Source organism: Botrytis cinerea, chromosome 1 (genome assembly GCF_000143535.2).
Source record: "Botrytis cinerea B05.10 chromosome 1, complete sequence".
NCBI lineage: Eukaryota > Fungi > Ascomycota > Leotiomycetes > Helotiales > Sclerotiniaceae > Botrytis > Botrytis cinerea.
Genome location: NC_037310.1, coordinates 3,719,332 through 3,737,237, shown reverse-complemented (window position 1 = coordinate 3,737,237; position 17,906 = coordinate 3,719,332). Strand labels below are relative to the sequence as shown.

At 44.3% G+C, this 17,906-nt stretch overlaps 5 protein-coding genes across 6 annotated transcripts; 1 reads left to right on the top strand and 4 right to left on the bottom strand.

The window, feature by feature from the left end:
• Positions 1-270: 270 nt before the first annotated feature.
• On the bottom strand, positions 271-1,676 carry BCIN_01g10730 (hypothetical protein). The gene is made up of 3 exons (XM_024690931.1): positions 1,490-1,676; positions 1,150-1,426; positions 271-1,009 (listed from the first exon to the last, which is right to left on the bottom strand). The coding sequence occupies exons 2-3, from the start codon at positions 1,154-1,156 to the stop codon at positions 735-737; spliced, it is 282 nt and encodes a 93-aa protein (XP_024546701.1). The 5' UTR covers positions 1,157-1,426; positions 1,490-1,676; the 3' UTR covers positions 271-734.
• Positions 1,677-1,729: 53 nt separating this feature from the next.
• On the bottom strand, positions 1,730-5,062 carry BCIN_01g10720 (hypothetical protein). Of its 2 annotated transcripts, none has more exons than XM_024690930.1 (3): positions 3,635-5,062; positions 2,001-3,492; positions 1,730-1,947 (listed from the first exon to the last, which is right to left on the bottom strand). In XM_024690930.1, the coding sequence occupies exons 1-3, from the start codon at positions 4,367-4,369 to the stop codon at positions 1,844-1,846; spliced, it is 2,331 nt and encodes a 776-aa protein (XP_024546700.1). In that variant the 5' UTR covers positions 4,370-5,062; the 3' UTR covers positions 1,730-1,843. The 2 variants fall into 2 exon arrangements, with proteins under 2 accessions (XP_024546700.1, XP_024546699.1); XM_024690929.1 differs by lacking the exon at positions 1,730-1,947 and having other exon boundaries at positions 2,929-3,042; positions 3,192-3,492.
• A 583-nt stretch (positions 5,063-5,645) lies between these two features.
• Positions 5,646-7,780, bottom strand: Bccaf40. Its single transcript, XM_001556401.2, has 4 exons — positions 7,171-7,780; positions 6,963-7,118; positions 6,540-6,915; positions 5,646-6,488 (listed from the first exon to the last, which is right to left on the bottom strand). The coding sequence occupies exons 1-4, from the start codon at positions 7,547-7,549 to the stop codon at positions 6,308-6,310; spliced, it is 1,092 nt and encodes a 363-aa protein (XP_001556451.2). The 5' UTR covers positions 7,550-7,780; the 3' UTR covers positions 5,646-6,307.
• A 436-nt stretch (positions 7,781-8,216) lies between these two features.
• Positions 8,217-12,311, bottom strand: BCIN_01g10700 (hypothetical protein). Its single transcript, XM_001556402.2, has 2 exons — positions 11,536-12,311; positions 8,217-11,481 (listed from the first exon to the last, which is right to left on the bottom strand). The coding sequence occupies exons 1-2, from the start codon at positions 11,758-11,760 to the stop codon at positions 8,524-8,526; spliced, it is 3,183 nt and encodes a 1,060-aa protein (XP_001556452.1). The 5' UTR covers positions 11,761-12,311; the 3' UTR covers positions 8,217-8,523.
• Positions 12,312-12,476: 165 nt separating this feature from the next.
• Positions 12,477-16,616, top strand: Bcbrn1. Its single transcript, XM_024690928.1, has 4 exons — positions 12,477-12,621; positions 12,738-13,365; positions 14,181-15,794; positions 15,851-16,616. Exons 1-4 carry the CDS (start codon positions 12,536-12,538, stop codon positions 16,112-16,114), a joined length of 2,592 nt encoding a protein of 863 aa, XP_024546698.1. The 5' UTR covers positions 12,477-12,535; the 3' UTR covers positions 16,115-16,616.
• Positions 16,617-17,906: the final 1,290 nt, after the last annotated feature.

Sequence of the window (17,906 nt, the reverse complement as noted above, 5' to 3'; positions counted from 1 at the left end):
AACCGGGGATGGGGGCTTTCAAATTTCCCGAAATCGACGCGATGATGAGACTTTCGAAATCGTGTGGCTCCGTTGAGTGCCCCGCGAGAAAACGGTGTGAACGATGCAATCAATCTATTTCATTAACATCCTCCCCCATGCAACTCTACTCAACTAAGTGTTCCATTCAGAGTATCCAATAGTCCAGACTGCAGTCCAATATTATAAGGGTTTGAATATCCAAAAGCAATTAGAAATCTTAAAATGGTTGAATGTTCTAATCAAATTCAATATCTCAAATGATTTGAATGTTCTAATTGATTTGAAGATTTGAGGATCTTCATTATTAAACTATAGTCCGGATTATTAGATACTCTGATTTTATTTATTACATCATCTTTCCCCTGAAAACATTCCAAATTAAGCGGTTATCATAATTCATTAACCACGCATGCTAAAGAACTTGAAACTAATATTCAAACCCCCTTTAATAGACTTCGCTAATTTCACATTCGCTATGCTGAAAGATCTCATCTTACTCTTCCACTTATCTCCCATCCCTTATGTTTTCCCTCTTTCAAGAGAAAAGAGTAATGAACTGCCCCGCCCCCTTTCCACATGCAAGAACAATTCAACAACCACCAACATCCTCCTACGGACTTGCAGATCCAGAGTTGGAATACCCATTTCCATGCCCCGCCCAAGATTTTGAGAGCGTTGATAGATGATCCTTCAAGGACTGCTTATTCCCCATCTCAGGTTTTTTTGGGCCTTAATTCAAGGTTCGCAAATGAAGAAGTTTTGAATTCCCACCCTGCCATACCATCACGAATCACTTTTCTCTCTCTCGATTTCTCCGCATCGATGGCTCGACTGCAGTAGCTGACCCCTCCGGATTCGAACAATTTTTTATTCCTCTCAGATATCTCGTCGTTTTTCTGTGCGAGGAACCTTTGTTGTAATCGGCCATTTAAAATTGATGACAGAGAAGCAAACGCCGATTTTTGGGGGCTTTCAAGAATTCTGGCGACTGTATAAAGAGTCAGCCATGTTCGTTGATAGCGACCGCGCATTTAGGAATTTAGACTATTGTCCAACAATCAAGAGGCTTTAAATCTTTGAAATGCTTAGATTGCTTGTTAAGAAAAAAATTCAAACGAATTATCTTACACTGCATCTTCTGGAGATCTTCAATTAAAACATTGTCAACAGCTGTGTGTACTCTTCGTCGTGATTTATGCCATTCAAACGTGTTAGATCCAGGAGGAAGCACCAGGGAGATTGACGCATTTGAATAAGGGCCAAAATAACCTGGGGCAATGGTATACTTTTCGACAGTGATGCCTGTATTATTGGTCTTTTGGCGTTTTTTTGGTGTTAGCAGGCTCGGTCTCCACTTTTTGATGCATATCCGGAGTTGCTTTGCCAAGAGCTCCTCCAGAAGGTCCTATACAAGATCAGTATGCACAATATTGAGAGCTTAATTCATGATAAACGAGGCTTTACTGACTCTTATAGGCCATGGCGAACTGGGAGCGTTCGTCTTAAGCTAAAACCAGATAGGAAGGTTGAATAAGGGATGTTGACAATCGTCCGAATAGAGTGGTGGATAGCAATGAATACTTATGAATATGTAAACAGCAATTGACATAATTTGAGATGTTGTCTAATGCTTGCAGGTAAAGATCGATCTATCCAATCTCCCGGATCAAATGGACAATTGAAGTCCAGACGAAACTGGCAGGCGCCATGAAGTACTTCGTAAGATTAACCAATGTTACGTTGATTGCCAGCGTTTGGGCAGGTGCGAGAATGGTGGCCCCCAGAAATTCAGGAGAAACATCATTCAAGCCTACTCATGAGTTCATTCAAACCCAGTTTCTCTTGCCGCATTGATGATTGCAGCATCCAAATCAGCTCGTCTATATCCAGGGGAACGTCCCAAGCAGGATGAAATAGCAGCCAATTCTGAAAAGATAACAATTAGCTATGGTCCTAATATCAACGTGCAAACAACATACTTCTGATCAGAATTTCGACATCAATGGTCACAGTACGTTTCTCCATATAACGTTTACTATTGGCACTAACTTTGGGACTCGAACTTCCAGACTGGGAAGCGGCTGTAACATCAAATATTGGGCCGGATAAATCAAAAGGATCCCCCCCCCTGAGAATATTGGCATTCCAAGATGGAAATGTCATAAACTGGGAGATACCACTAGCTTGACCTTTTTTATTTGAGTCACCTTCGATATGATCTAGATTGTACGAATTTCGATTGGTTTCATCAAGGACTTTTCCAACTGGACTCCGAGGTGTAGGTGGGAATACCGAGTCAGTACTAGTAGTCCCTGGACTGTGGGCATCGGGAGAAACCTCAAGCTCTATTTGACCCGTAATATAGTCGGCACCTGGTTGGAGATCGAATCCATGACCTCTGAGATATCCTTCAACGTCATTAGGATCAAAAAACTCGCCTTCAAACCCAGGAAGGGTACATTTCATATTGGGACTGATGTTTTCCAGTAATGGCGTGCACGCTGTGGGAAAGGGGCCCATAGAGAATCCAGTGCGAAATTTGGGCATTAACTCATTGTCAGTATCAGAATCCTGATTGGGATAGTATGTACCCGACCCCCCAAGGTGAACTAATGGATAGCGCCATTCGTGGAGAGATTCCTTTGATGAATTATTCAAAATCCTTTGAAATCGCGCGATGCATTCTTCCTTGGTTTCAAATTGCAAGCAATAGCCAAAAGCTTTTTCGAATCGTCGTTTTGGAGGATTTGGCATTGTGAGTAACTTGTAGCCATGTTCTACCGTTGCGCGGTGCACTCGACGTGCAAATGAAAGTTCAAAGTAGGAATGTGTAGTTGGAAGCGGGACTGCGGCATAAGGGTAGAAGCTTTGGAGAAAATTATTACTGATAGGAGAAGGTATCTCGGCTCGGTATTGTTGAATACCCGTCGAGTCGAAAGGAAAACTTGCGTTTTCTTCAGTAGCCCTGCTAATTATCTCATACTGTCTAGGTTCTTCTGTGTCGTTTTGATTATATTCGATCTGCCTTTCTTCTTCAGAACTGGTATCCTTCGATACAATGTATCCACCCCACGGGTTTATCGTGTCGGCGGTAGTTGGCTCATCTGAGAGCATAATAACGGGAGGGGGGCGTTGAGCGCTGTGATTTGTCAAAGAATGGTTGGCCTCACCTTGAGATTCATGTGCAATATTATCTGGCGAGTCATCTTCGTGCCTTAGATTTTCATCGCCTGCGTTCTGTTTTGCGAGCTCAAGGAATTTTTGCGTAGTTGATTGAAGTTGCTGACCGAACTCCGGCTCGCGTTGTAGAAGCCCTCTACTGATGGCAAAGTCATAGAGGTTAATGAATATATTATTCATTTCTTCATTTGTACCTCTAAGTTCTTGGACTTGCTTTTCCAAAGAAGAAATTGTTGTCTCTTTGCGATGTCGATAGGCCCTCTGAGCCATTCGAATCTGAGTTCTGCGCCTCTGGGCAATGGTTAGCAATGTGATAAACTTCAACATGCATTGGAGAAAATAGGAATATCCTAAATCGGATAATCTGAATTTCTAGGCTATTTCTTTTTGGCAATGAGAACAGACATGTTGCACTCAGACGGAGAAAACTTACATCGGCGGCAGTTTCATCTTTAGTATCAACTCTTGGTCTCCCTCTCGCCTTTTTTCGAGCTTCGTCATCATCGTCATCAAGATTCGATGACTCCTTTCTGACTCTCTTCCTGCGCTTCTTACCCTGCTCTTGCTCTGGCTCTTCACTTTGTGGTCTTGTATCACTACTATCTCCATGCTTCTTCACAATTCCAAAAGGTATTTGATTTGTCATCTGATCCTCCATACCCATCAGACCAGGATTGTGAGATCTGATTGAACCCCTCCCATCATCATACTTCTCCGCGTTCAAAATTCCCAGATTATTGGAATATGATGATTGGAATGGGTGGTTTACAAAGGTGCCCTGTGAGGTCTGTTCTGTGGAATTGAAAGCAAGTGCATGCATTTCTTGGCGAGATCTTGTGTGATCCCCAATAAGGTTGGATATTGAAGGTGGAAAACGATATTGCGGTGTATTGGTAGGATGATTACCGATCGTGGACGAAGAAGTCGATGTTGAAATGGGCGTTGCACGTGAATGATAAACGGTGTCATGGACTGTCGAGACACGATTGTTTTTAGCTGGATTACTACTCGAAAAAGCAGTGGCGGTGGCGTTTGACATTGCGTTGAAATTATTGGATGGAGAATTGCTGTTAGCTTGAGTATCTGTTTGCATCGCGGCTTGAGTAAGAATTGTCAAAGCATATCGATCGTCCTGCTGCATAAGAAGACTGTCAAAAGAAGAATTCATGTTGAGACCAATTTGGGCGCGGGGGTGGGACCAAATCAACTATATAGACAAGTCAAGGAAACACTTTTTGGAGACGCCGATAATATCAGATGATATCCCCACGCCTTACATCGACCGGTTAGTTTGTCTTGTTGTCGTGGTCGGCCGAGGAATGATTTCTGGATGAAGTATTGGCTGAATAATAATTCACATTAACGCCGACAGTAGCATAAACTTTCTACTCCCGGTCATCAGATTGATTTTCTTTCTTTTCTTCCTCTTTTTTCTATGTATGTACCAAGTAGAGTGGATATGCAAGGGAGCTGAAGACACGCTTTGTCAGCTCTTCTTCAGCGGGTTGACTGTACCGTCGGTCTCCCTCTACTTCCTCTGCTCGCTCGACCGTTTGAGATGAAACGCAGGCTTAGCCTGTGAGGCAAGGTCATGCAAGTAGAGTTGAGTCCAGACGGCAGGTTCTAGTAAATTCGTACGATATCCTCTGTACTTGGTATCTGGGACGTGGTACTAGATACTTTGATACCTGGGCAGCTTTCGCAAGTAGAGTGAGAACCAGAAGAATCAACGGCGGATGCAAAGTTATGGATTAATAATCAATGTACGACGTCAAGTGCTTGTTGGTGATTGTGGTCCCTTTGTTGCAGATGGACGTACCGGTATGCAACGTTTTCGTTCAAGTCCCATCCACCTGCGTCCAAATCATTGTATGTGGGTGGGGATGTGTGGCCAAGGGGAAGGAGATGGAGAATTCCAAAATTCCGAGGTGTGCTGATTACTATTCATCGCCGCGTTTTACTCTGGGGAATCTTCGGAACGCGGCACGTGAGAGAGACTGGTGAACGCAAAGCGATGATGATTCAGCTTCGTATATTCGTACATTCGCACTCGTACAAGGACTCGAGAATTGGCCACGGGAGACTGGGCAGTGGGCAGTGGGCAGTGGGCAGTGGGCACCCAGGTACGCACATCTAATCCCGCATTTAGAATGTTCATTACAAGGTAGATTGGTAGGTTGGGCGATCGCTCGCCTGCCATGTACGGACAACTGTTACCAAGTACCGTATCTGCGGCTGAACATCTCCAACGGATCCCAATCAACATAACCCAGTACCGGCATACATTGATCAATTTACTCGAACGAGCCAGGTTCCAATCGGCGAATCTGCAAAATCCGCAAATCCGAATATCGGTCAAGGTTTGTGCAATATCCAGATGCTAGAGTAGAGTTACTGTGTCCTATTTAACAGTCCCAAAAACCCTCCGACCCTCAGACCCTCAATAGAAGTCGAGGGTCTGTAATATTGTACCGTCCCCGCTTTACTTTGATTACCTAACTCCTCTGGACTTCTACTCGAGGACAATGAGAAGAAGATTACCCATATTGTATTGGCCTACCAGGATACGTAACTCAGCAATTCCCATGTTCACAATGTCGATAAACTATCCTCATGTCTAGGGCCAATATCAAGAATGTATATCTCTATTCCTGAACGCTGATGTTTTTGCCTACTTTACAACCCATTTCCCTAGCAGCATTATATTATAGTGCAGCATGTAAGATATCCCCAACGCCCTCAAAACAACCAAATACAGTAACAGACACCAATCAATGTAAATAATGAAAGAAATAACCAGCCACTTCGAGTGGAGGTGTAAGTTCGAAGCCCCCGCCAGATTGGTGCACTTGAGGGAGCAGTAACTGTCAACTCCTTCCTTCATTGAACCAAGCCGCGCAAAACACCCTTCAGACCAACCCCATTTGACCCGCAATGCTTTTATGAAACCTGTGATGACCAGCTGCAGAGACCTACGACATTTCCGAAAAGAAAGACCGGGTATCGTGATGTCTATGCGAAACCGAAGATGAAATCCCCCATGCTCGTTTGCGTCGTATCGGTGCTTTTATAATTGTACATTGAAAGTGGAATTAGAAAGTGGATATTAGAGACCTTGGTGACCCGATGAAGATTCAACAACATTATCGGATAAATTGATGAGGAGTTGTGCAAGGCATCGTTTGGTAGCAGCATCATCACGAAGGACCGAGGAGAAAGTAGCATCGCGAAGAGGTTCGGGGAGACATTGGCGGAGGGCTTCGCGGGCTCGCGCATTATCACTCAATCTGAAATTCATATTAGCGGGAACAAAATCGAAGTCTTGGATGTTTTCTCACCGAAGGAAGCAGCGGACGACATGCTTCAACAACCGCGCGGTTTGTTGTTCAACAAGTTGTGAAACCATATTGCTGAGCACTGTGCCAACAGCATAAAATCGCTCATAAGTAGCACAGATGTAATTAAGACCGTGATCGTCGAGAAGGATCTTCTGTACAATGAAGATCGCAACTGTCTTACTAAGTTCTGATCCGGTCTCCATGATTCGAAGACATAATGGAATTATTTCAGTAGTAAGGAGGAAGTTGATGACATCGGATGAATCATTCTTGACAAGGGCACCGATGACTCCGAGGGAGGTAAGACGTAAATACTCGAAAGGTCTAGATTTAGAAGTCGTGTTGAGGAAAGGGTAGAGGAAAAGAGGGATGTGAGCTACTAATGTCAGTTCTGCGTCATATAATGATATTTGAATAGCCAACCGTTCAAGAAAAGGGCGCGAGTCTCATTATGAGAAGCAACGCATTGTAGAAGGGCCAAGGCGTTGCAGACTCGATTTGATGCAGCGGCGGTGAGTTGGGAGGGATTGAGAAGAGTATAGACTGAGATAATCTCTTGGAGAAGTGATGTCATCACACCTAGATCTGTCAGCATTTCATGCCGCTATCACTCTCATGGGCGTAAATTTACCAAAAGAATGCCACAGTATCAATGCAAGCTCTGGCACTTGTTCGCGCTTCTTGCTGAGTTCCAGGAGAGCGGCTTCCCTGGTATCTTCATTGAGTAAATCTGCAATGAAGTTCAAAGTCCTTCTATTTTCTTCCGAAACGTTGGAGTCGATCATGGCTGCTGCGTCTTGTCCGTGATTTGAAGAAATGGAAGGTACAGCGGCGTTGTGGTTTTGGTTTTGACCCGCCATGCGATTATAATGAGCTGCCTGAACCGCCGCTGCATGCTGCTGCTGCGCCTGTTGAAGGTGGGTCTGCTGGTGCATCCATGGTTGGTCGACCTGCGGATTGTATTGATGTTGATGAGAGAAGACGTGTGTCCCCGGGAGCATGGTGCTCATTATCGCGATAGCCAGCGAAGTTAACTCGAGGGCTAGGGGATACTGTAGTGTTAATAAGAAAGTGTTGGGCTTTAATCGATTGTCGCAAGCAATGGCGTCTCACAGGAGTGATCTTGAATGAATTTGGAAAAAAGGTGAGGTGAGGGGTAGAATAATTGTTAAGGTTACGTAGGTATCCTGCTGGTTATCCTATTTCAGGGTTGGAGGGAGCTTTTGTTGTCTTGTCTTGTCTGATGTGCTGTAGCGGGGCGGGAGTTTATTAGTGCTTCGAGCCGGTTAAGGTTCGGAAAGTTGGTCATCCAACCTTAAATGCAAGGCCAACTTGGGGTCCAGATACTCAAGTAATACTAGTATGTAAACTGCAGCAATTGGGTTCTGACGTTCAAAAGAGTGTCCAGATATTTGGTATGGTCTCAAATCATTCATCCAAATATGCACATAGGTAGTAGCCGTTCATGTATACAAACTGCTCATTGTGTACAGATGAATCTATCAAATGTTAAACTATACAAGGGTTATCATAGTTCATGAATATCTGAGACTTCGATCTAGATGCCGACTGCTTTATATGCTACATGTCAGGTAGGTAGTCACTTAAGAAGAGACTCCATTGGTCAAAGAGAAGGGGCTCTCATTGAGCAAGGTCAGTTGGTCCAATCGAGAAATATGGACGATTCAAAATACAAATAACATTCCATTGAATAGGTTTTCCTTGAAGCATACTATGTAATACAATGAGTATATACTACCTAATCACACAAAGGGCGACACTAATATGAATCACCATCCCCGAATATTAGGTTTGAGAAAACTTATCTTATCATCTTGAACAGGGTATTGAGATTGGAAAGAGCATAGCCATTAAAATCATACCAAAAAAGCAACCTATATATTCCAGATATAATACAATTCTACCCCCTTATCTTTCTACTATTAAACATAATTCATCATTTGCATCAAGAATATCCTCAATCTCATGAAAAGAAGGTAGATAGGTCCAAATTATCACCCCACACCCCACTAACTTCCACGGCGAGATTAATCATTGTACTGATGGACCAAAGAATAATCAAGCCCCATCCGATTTTCCTACTCATTACCCATTTGTTCATCGGTACTGCAATGAGAAGCCCGACCAATGTGATCAGTAAAGTGATGGCGCTGACCATTAGTGTACCACTGACTTCAATCTCGTATGGTTTATATTTGATATCTTTGTTCGGATGCTTGTGATGTTTATGGTTCGCCTCTTTAATCGTCATGTATGCGCCGCTAACACCAATACCAATGAGAATATTCAGCATCGGTCCTCCAAAGCAAGCACTCAATGCCATAACAGGATATCCTAATCTGGCAACTGTGATATCGGCAACGAGATCTCCTAATGAATTGCCAACAGCGAAGATAGTAAGGCCAAGAATTGCATCTGAGATACCTAAAATGACACCAAATGCTTTGAGAACTCCGACAACTTCGTTGGCAATAGTGGAAATCCAAGCAATGGCAACAACGAAACCGACGAAACAAAGCACAAATCGATGTTTAGGGGGTCGAGAATGGGTTGTTGTTAATGCGAGAATGGCAAATGCTACCAGGGACCCGAGAATAGAAAACAAAGCCAGACGTATGAGCGACTTCGAATCACCATCGTCACTGTTAGCCCAAAATATGAACACCACAAAAAGAGGAGCTGTAAACAATTGAAGCACGACAAGCCAGCGGTTCCAGTCTCTGGGATTTTCTACCCCCGGTCCGCTATGAACTGCATCCTCTTGAGACTGGCCGATGTTTTTGGTGGGTGGCGTGGGCATTTGATGTGAATGAGAATGATGGCGCTCGGCCGAGATGGCTACGGCCGCAGTGTTGTGTTGATTAAAATCTGAAATTGGGGACCGAGGACAATTCTCAGTCTGTGTGTTCCGTCGACTCCGTTGGTATTCTGCCCATTCCGATCCTGCTTCTGAAATAAATGATGGGCTATCCGGGATCAGTAAAGGGCCGGTATTTCTCCTCGATGTGCCTGATTCCCTCCTTTGGTCAATGGAGTTTATCTCTTCCTGGTCATTAGATTCTGATTCGACCACTGGCAATGTGATTGCCAAAAGGAAGATACTAGGAGCCGAAATGACGCTGATAAATTTGTCCCATTGGCTCTTATCTTTCCAGGTGCATAGTGTAGGAAATAGAGCTGTAAGTACAATTTTTGGGCTAGGTAATATGCGATATGGCCACCATCTTATTGGCCGTTCCGGACAGTACAACTCATGCTCCAAATTAACCGACTCAGGTGCGATTTCAGAATCTGGCAGCAGAATACTGGGAGCCTTTGAACTGTTCGCTGACAATAAGAGTGGAGAGTCCGTGTAAATAGGAAATGGTAATATTGGTGACTGTGTCCGGTTTCGCGAGCTATCTCTTGATGAACTTGGGATCTGAAGCTGAGGTCGTTGTACTGTTCGTGATCTAGTAGAGCTTGCCTGTGAACTTGCAGGTTCTAAGTTTGGTGAACGGGGATGTCGGGGTGATACTGATGGGGATTCATTCCCGGGTGGTGCCAACAGATCATCATTCCAACGCGATGTGCTGCTTGTGAACAGTCTGTCGTTTTGCGACCCATCAAAAGATGGAGGAGGCGAGATGGAAACTGTTGGCGATTTGGGGGCTGGGGATGGAACTCTTAAGAGCTGAGGAAAAGTCGGGGTGGCTGCTACTATACCAATGTCCGGTACATCTGCAACGGTGAATGCTGCGGGATCCGGAGGCTTGAGAGCTGATGCAGCGTTCATAGAGACGGCTCTACTGCGTACGGTATCTAGCTTAGGGTGATGTGTATCATTTTCGCCAATCTCAATAGGGTTTATGCTCGAGGCATATTCCGAAGCCGGAGCTGATGTTGTTGCAGATGTCCTGATTTGATCAAATGATGCCGACGGGTCATCTGAATATCGTCGCAAATTTATCGGCGTCCCATGCGAACCTCGAGACTTTTGTAAGGAGGAAAGAACCGACCTAAACTCTAGAGCACCCACCAAACTAGGACGAATGGGGGTTAAAGTGTTCCTCCGGCTACCGGATGGTCGTATTACTCGCATGTTGCTAGCCACCTCGGCAGCAATGTGTCTGCCTTCATCTCCATCCTCGTCACTATCTTCATCTTCAGGTACTCGAGGATGAGGGCTAGAGCCACGTTCTAATGCTGCGAAATCTTCGTTGCCACGGACGTTTCTTTCTCCTGCTGGTGCATCCTCATCATCTCCGTCTTCCTCAGTAACCTCTATCTCTTCGTTTGTCATGGCCAAGTACTGACCGCGAGCTGCGGCTTCTCTTTCACGGCGACGACGTCGTCCTCCCAGGTACCAATGCCACATCACTACTATTACCACGTAGAAAAGGTAAAACCCAATCATCACAAAACATTCCCACAAGTGAAGAGCACCATCTGCAAGAAATACCATACTGAAGCTTGCTGCAACTATGAAGAAGCCAATGTCCCTCACGAATGTCTTTTTACCAACCTTAAACTCTCTGACTAAAGCCATGGATCCTGCGACAACTGCAGTGATGAATCCAGCTGCTCCAATGAGCTCGCCCACCGCAAGACTGCCACTGTGGGAACTCATTGCTGCAAACGTCGAGAATACATCAGGACTACCATTACCAAAAGCTAAGAATGTTACGCCTGCCATACTCTCGCTCATACCCAATATGCTCGCAATTGTTGATAGATTGATACAGAAGAAATCGCTCGCAGCAATTCCAATTGTCGAGAACAATAGTCCAAGCCACAATATAAGAATGGCGAAAGCTAAAGGCTGGGCCGTTGGTAGCTTGCAATAGTAAAGCGAGAGGTAATTGAGAAGTCCTGCAGTTTCATCGGGGCAATTTGCCAATATGAATTGGCATTTATTTTCGGCATGGTGGACAAGACGACACTATGGTTTTGATGTGAGTACAAAGTCTGGTGTAGCATTTGTGCATCTACAAACCTCTTCATCCCGTTTCACAAGTCTTCTACTGTCCAACGCATCCAATGCTCGTTTTTGTGCCACACCGTATTGAGAACCATAACGATATTTTGCGCTTTGATCTGCGACAAGACTTATCACAGCTAATGATGAAATGATTAATATGGTGAGATAGAAAGCTCGAAAATTATATTTGGAACGTTTTGGTGGGCGAGATAGCACCTTGGTCGAAGAAGTCCGAGGCATACTTGATGCATGATCTGATGTGGACCTGGAGCCTTTGTCGAAGAAATGCGATTGCAGTTGCGACGATGATTGTACTTGTATTATGAGATATTAGTACATGGGAAGGAGAAGCTCCTGATGAAAGTAGAAACTCGGATTCAAAATCGTAATCCGTGCTAAATTGCCCAGATAGAGATTGGAGGCTTCGGCAAGGAAAAGGAACCTTCGTCATCAGAGTGAATGGCGAAGTGCATGGTAATCGCACCTATGTGTGGCTAATGACTGGGTCTGACGGTCCACCTCTAGAAGCACTAGGTACTAGATAGGCTATCGATAAACTTGAGACAAGAGCGATCAACGGCAAACGGCAAACATGGTGCGAGTATATGGAGTACCAAGACAACTTTGAAGGTTGCATCCGCCCACTGGTGTTCCTGAAGAGAAGTGCCGATAGGAAGGATACAACGACACTTTCTTAACGCTTGAGAGAAAAGATTGTCTGGTGCCAAAAGAAACTTGAATTGGGATATATTGTCTTGTCCAAAAACCACTCCTTTGGCTAGTTGTTGATCAATGTGTTGTGGCAGCGTGTAATGTGGATAAGACCGCATCCCGATCCCAGCTCGGCTTACATACGCCACTTTCTTGATACCTAAGGTTGTGAGACTCGCGTCGGGGCTGGGCAATCGGTCCCCGCTGTCCTACCAAAATGTAAATAATAGAAAATAAACAAAGTTGAAACTTAACATCACTGCAACACATTTGCCTACCACGACAATTTTTATATCTTTTTGATATGCCTAGAGTCGCGCAAGACCCAAGTGCGAAGAGAGGTAGAGTTGCTTCTGGCTCTTTGCCAACTCCTGCAAAATCTCCCGTGAAGTATGATTACCCTGGTTGCTATGGTGTTTAATGCCCATCCTATCTTTGGCAGATATGATACTTTTCGTTTGCGTGCGCTCTGCAGAATGAGGTTTCTCAATACTGATTGATGGCAGGGTACCTTTGAATGATGCATCGCCAGTGAAGCTGGCTCTCAATGATGATGCGCGAGAAAAAGCAAAACGATTGAAATCGAGAAATGCCCACCATGAAACTCAGATGAACGAAATTAAAAAGGCCGCGACTCCACGAAAATTATTGAACTTTGAACGAGCAGGAAGCTCCTCGCCGTCGGTAAACCACAGAACTCCCGGCCGAGCAGGAAAAGAGAATGATTTGGATGGCGGGGTTATGATGGTGGGAGGAAACGCAGTCACTCCCATGAAGCGTGTTCCAATTCTCGCAAACTTTGAGGAATGGATGAAGATGGCTACAGACAACAAAATCAATGCTGCGAATTCTTGGAACTTTGCGCTCATTGATTATTTCCATGACATGTCACTTTTGAAAGAGGGTGATGGGGTCAATTTTCAAAAGGCGAGTTACACTCTTGATGGGTGTGTAAAGATTTATACGAGTCGAGTCGACAGTGTGGCTACAGAGACCGGCAAGCTCTTGAGTGGATTAGCAGATAGCGGGAACAATAAGAAGAAAAGGGGCGAAAATGAGGAAGGCGAGGGAGATGAGAGTGAGGAAGAGATAGAAGATGAAGATGGAGTTGTTAGGAAGAAGGCAAAAAAAAGGGTATGTGCCGCTTACATTCATAATTACTTTCTTCTTCTTCAGCCGACGTACAAGCTTTTTGAAATCAAGGCAAATCTCATAGTTGAGATATGGGGGCCACATTCGATGTGAAGCAGAATTATGGTTACACCTAACTTGTCTACCCCGGAGTGGTGGGGTGCGATGGACGTCGTTAGACATCCGTCTAGTGACATGCTTTGGAAGAAGGCGGGTGACTCTCATCTGAATATAACATCAGTTGAGAGACTTTCTAGCACATACGACCATAGACTGAAGAGAATTGGGCATCCCGTCCGCTCTGCCATACACAAGCTTCAGATCGGTGGATTAGTAGTTGGGTGGGTGACCACCAGCGAATCCCCACTGTTGTATGTTTTGTACCCTTTTTGTTTCTTCTATTTTGCTTCATTTTTATTTTCCACTGGTGGAATTGATCCTGTGGAGCGGCGGGGACGGCGATGATAATGGACACAGCCAACTCATATTAATGCGCGATCTATTATTCATAAGAGTGTTAGTCTCAAAGTTTCAATGGGGCTGGGCGCCTAGTCCACAATTTGCAAACCCGGGTTTCAATTCATTCAAATTCATCATTTTTGTTTCGTCCTTTTTGGTTTGGGGACCGCAAGAGGAAAATTCTTCCTGGGGTGTAAAGTTTCTTGGTTCCAGTGCTTTTCCAAAAAATACTCAGAATGATCAATATCCCGAGGTTCACCCGACCCTCAATTAAGTCTGATTTTGAAACCTGTTTGTCTTAATCAAATCGTGGACTTGGTACAATTGATCAAAAAAACCATAGCTAATCATGAATTCAGACTCAGCGTTCGTCGGAAGCAACTCTTGCAACTTCATTCTCGGCATTGCAATTGAAGAAGTTCGAACTCGAATTCTCCGTTGATCCTTTATTCAAAAAAGCATCCGCAGACTTCGATGAAGGTGGTGCTAAAGGCCTACTTTTAAATCACCTCTCTATCGACTCTAAAGGGCGTATCGTTTTTGATAGTAGCGATGATGCAGGTGACGCTTCGGCAGAAGGACGGGGTAGAAGGCGAAAGGGTGATGCCATTGAAGAGGACGAGGAAGATGTTTTAGAATCAGCAAATGTTACTCTAAAGGATGATGAGGACGACGAAGATGATGGAGATGACGTGGAGATAGATGTGGAAGCTTTAGGAGTCAAATTTTTCCCAAACTTGGATTTCCTTGAAGAACAAGACATTTGTCCATCATTGAAGAATTTTGACCTTGGAGATCCTTCTGGTTCTATGGATATTCCATTCTTAAAGGCACCAGAAGATTGGCGACAAGAGAAAGACAAGTCGGATGATAATGGCGTTGGTGATAGGTCAGGAATTTTCCTTGACGATGATAACCCCATCGGATTCGATGATGATGATGATGGACTTCTTGGAAATTTTGATATTCCAGATGATGCTGGGTTTGGGGAAGGTGGTGAAGCTTGGGCTCGTGACGCCGCAATCGAACCACGCATGCGAGTTCACGACGTGGGGTACGATAATGATGGGGGTGATGGTGAGGATGGAGAAGGAGGCGCTGGTTCATTCGACCCCGAAACCGGCGAGTACATTATCTCTCTTGATCGTGGGTCAAAGAAGGAAGGCGGCCATGATGACATTTTGAGTTATTTTGACGAGGCACTACAAAAGAATTGGGCGGGTCCTGAACACTGGAGGATACGAAAGATCAAAGATGTCAACAAACCAGCAGTTACCAAGCCGCGCAAGGAGAAAGAGCCATTTGAAATCGACTTCATTTCTCCTTTAAATTCCACTTTGGCGGAAACCATTTACACTCATGCACCAACCAATGCTACGATATCTTTACCAAAGAAGGATTGGAAGTCTAAGACAAGAAATCTTCTTCCCGATGACAAGCATTTCAACTCCAAACAACTGTTACGCCTTTTCCTCAAACCTAAAGCTAGGATGGGTAGTCGAAAATCTGGGTTCGGTGCCAAACCCGGAACTTTCGGTCAAAAGAAGGAAGATGATATCCCTGAAGGCGAGATTGGTGAAGATTATTGGGCACGAAAAGAAGAACCCGCTCACACATTAGAGGATGAAGCCCCACCTCATGGGGATTATGACGCCAACTTCTTTCAAGATGACGGTTTGGCAATGCCAGGTATAGATGATGATGACGATATGGAATTCGCCGACGCACGTGAACAATTTTCACCTGGAGCTGAAGGACAAGGTGTAGGTATTGGTGGTATTGCTGCCATATTGAATGCTGGAGCTCAAGGCGTGGACGGGGAAGAGGGCGCGTTTGGTGCACAGCTGGTCACACAAAGTAGAAGATTAAGGCCCGAATATGTGCAATATGCTAGGGTTGCCAAGAAGGTTGATGTCAGGAGGTTAAAGGAGGAATTATGGAAGGGCATTGGATTTAATGAGCCTGAACAACCAGTAAGTTTATCTGTTCCTTGCAGTACCCGAATGCTATCACTAACAAATTGAAACAGGACATGTCACTTTCTTCATCTCGACTCCCAACCGCACCTGTCAAAATTCCTACGGATGAAAACGAGACCCTCCAGTTCACAACAGTTATGCAAAACCTTCAGACTGTATATCCAAAACAAGTTTTGAATGATATTTCGACTAGTTATTGTTTTATCTGTCTTCTGCATTTGGCCAACGAGAAGGGTCTTGTCATTGAGAAGAAAGAAGGTTTAATGGAATTGGATATCAGGAAAGATCCAACTGCTGAAATTACAGTCGAGTAATCATGGCAACTTGAGGTATGATGAACTTTGGACATAAGGATATGCAATGGGCGTTTGAACGGGATTTACTGATCATCATCTGGTCTGTTTTGATTTCTGTTTCTTTGGAAGTTTCTACTCGTGGGAGTGCGGTTACATTGTGACCTCAGGGGTCGAGGTACATTGGTACGATTGTACTGTATGGGAGTGGAGAATCTTTGAGTGTGTATGGTACGGCATGAATTGAAAAGATCAGTTGGGATTGATGGTACAATTAAGATTATGATGATAATGATGATGATTTTAAGAAGAAAAAAGAAATATTTTTGTGAAGACTAGATAGAGCTACTGGTGTTATGTGTCTTGATATTTAAACTAGCTATAAACTAATTTATCGCAAGATAGGTCCTCCGTTGCTTCGTTTTTGTATGGATACATACTAGATCAGACGGAAACTGTCTAATTTCTGGCTTGATTTTCTAGAATCCTTTATAGGACGACTAATGTTCTGCTCCTCGTCGTACGAATTTCAATGTCATTTATTGGGAAGATGTAATATGTATTATGTACTATTGCAAGGCACTATGGTCACTGTCCATTTTTACTGGCGCATGGTCATGTTTTTGAAAGGAGCGGTTAATTCTTATTCTGGATTGCAGATTTACCATGGTTTAAGCAGTGGAGAGATGAGAAGAGAAGATATGCGTGGAAAATCTAGGGCCAGCCTAGATTTGAGAGCACGGCTTATAGGAGATGGAGGTCCAGAGTTGATCCAGCATCGGCCGAATCAATGATACCAGGCTTTCTGGACTTTCGTAAATGCTAATCTAGGTGCCTGATTTGTTCCTCGAAGTTCCTTTTCTCTAAGTATGGTATGCGCTTTTCGTCTTGGATTTACTTTTTTTTTTTTTTTTTTTTTCTGGGTATGGTTTTCTGCTTCTTCTCGGCTCTTTTTGACTGCCGCTCCAGTGCTCGGATCTCTCTCTCTCTCTCTCTCTCTCTCTCTCTCTCTCCGCTGCGGGTTGTTTTTGCCGTGGAGTTCGAATCAATACCATAGCGAGCGTTCAACTCGGCCTCCAACTCGTCCGCCAACTCATCTTCTTCGTCAAGCAAACATCGCAACGTAAAACGAATCACCCCGTCGGTGTAAGCTCTGGGAAGCCATGGATCAGATGCGTGAAAGAAGCCTCCGGGGTGATGTTTTACGGACCCGAGCCGTCATGTCGCGGGTTAAGCTAGCGACTACGCCTGTACGGTGGTGAAAGCTGTCTTTGTGCGTCGAGATCTTGTTGTTGTTGACGGTGTAGAGATGGAGAAGGTGGAGGCTTTCGGTAGGTACCCAGTGGTTGTTGCGGATGAGAGTTTCCTTTTCATTTTTCCTGGGTGTTTTCATCTTTGCTATTCTTCGCTCGGCGTCCGGAATGTCAGTATCTTGCGTGGTAGTGTCTTGCATGATGGCATCGGTGATAATCATAACTTCTAGTAGAGTTCCTCAAATCTTAGATGAAAAGATGACTGATATGTACGTAGCTTACGAATGTGTGAATAGTAGGATAGTTGTAAGTGAGATTCGAGGCTTTAAAGAAATAGCTCATCTCAGACATAGCCAAGGTATGGTATTTGACCTTCCACATGCTAGTTTGTTCCATTCTCGTTCTTCCTCTTTTCATGATGATGATGATGATGATGTATCTACGCCGTCGACGTGAGGAAATGTTCTCAATACAATCTTATTGTTCTTGGAAGTTGCTTGACAAAGGAAGCGACAAAGCAAGATAGAAGAATTCCATTTTGTAGGATGACATTGTTTCTC

What these genes read in the sequence shown, in the direction of transcription:
- BCIN_01g10720 (XM_024690930.1), bottom strand. Translation starts at nt 4,369, where the DNA reads ATGAATTCTTCTTTTGACAGTCTTCTTATGCAGCAGGACGATCGATAT. An exon ending in AAGATGAAACTGCCGCCGAT is followed by an intron (nt 3,493 to 3,634) that starts GTAAGTTTTCTC and finishes ACCATTGCCCAG; the next exon opens with AGGCGCAGAACTCAGATTCG. An exon ending in TGTCGAAATTCTGATCAGAA is followed by an intron (nt 1,948 to 2,000) that starts GTATGTTGTTTG and finishes TTATCTTTTCAG; the next exon opens with AATTGGCTGCTATTTCATCC.
- Bccaf40 (XM_001556401.2), bottom strand. Translation starts at nt 7,549, where the DNA reads ATGAGCACCATGCTCCCGGGGACACACGTCTTCTCTCATCAACATCAA. An exon ending in TCGCGCCCTTTTCTTGAACG is followed by an intron (nt 6,916 to 6,962) that starts GTTGGCTATTCA and finishes TGACATTAGTAG; the next exon opens with CTCACATCCCTCTTTTCCTC. An exon ending in GTCGTCCGCTGCTTCCTTCG is followed by an intron (nt 6,489 to 6,539) that starts GTGAGAAAACAT and finishes TATGAATTTCAG; the next exon opens with ATTGAGTGATAATGCGCGAG.
- BCIN_01g10700 (XM_001556402.2), bottom strand. Translation starts at nt 11,760, where the DNA reads ATGCCTCGGACTTCTTCGACCAAGGTGCTATCTCGCCCACCAAAACGT. An exon ending in TTGTGAAACGGGATGAAGAG is followed by an intron (nt 11,482 to 11,535) that starts GTTTGTAGATGC and finishes TCAAAACCATAG; the next exon opens with TGTCGTCTTGTCCACCATGC.
- Bcbrn1 (XM_024690928.1), top strand. Translation starts at nt 12,536, where the DNA reads ATGCCTAGAGTCGCGCAAGACCCAAGTGCGAAGAGAGGTAGAGTTGCT. An exon ending in CCTGCAAAATCTCCCGTGAA is followed by an intron (nt 12,622 to 12,737) that starts GTATGATTACCC and finishes GATTGATGGCAG; the next exon opens with GGTACCTTTGAATGATGCAT. An exon ending in TTAATGAGCCTGAACAACCA is followed by an intron (nt 15,795 to 15,850) that starts GTAAGTTTATCT and finishes AAATTGAAACAG; the next exon opens with GACATGTCACTTTCTTCATC.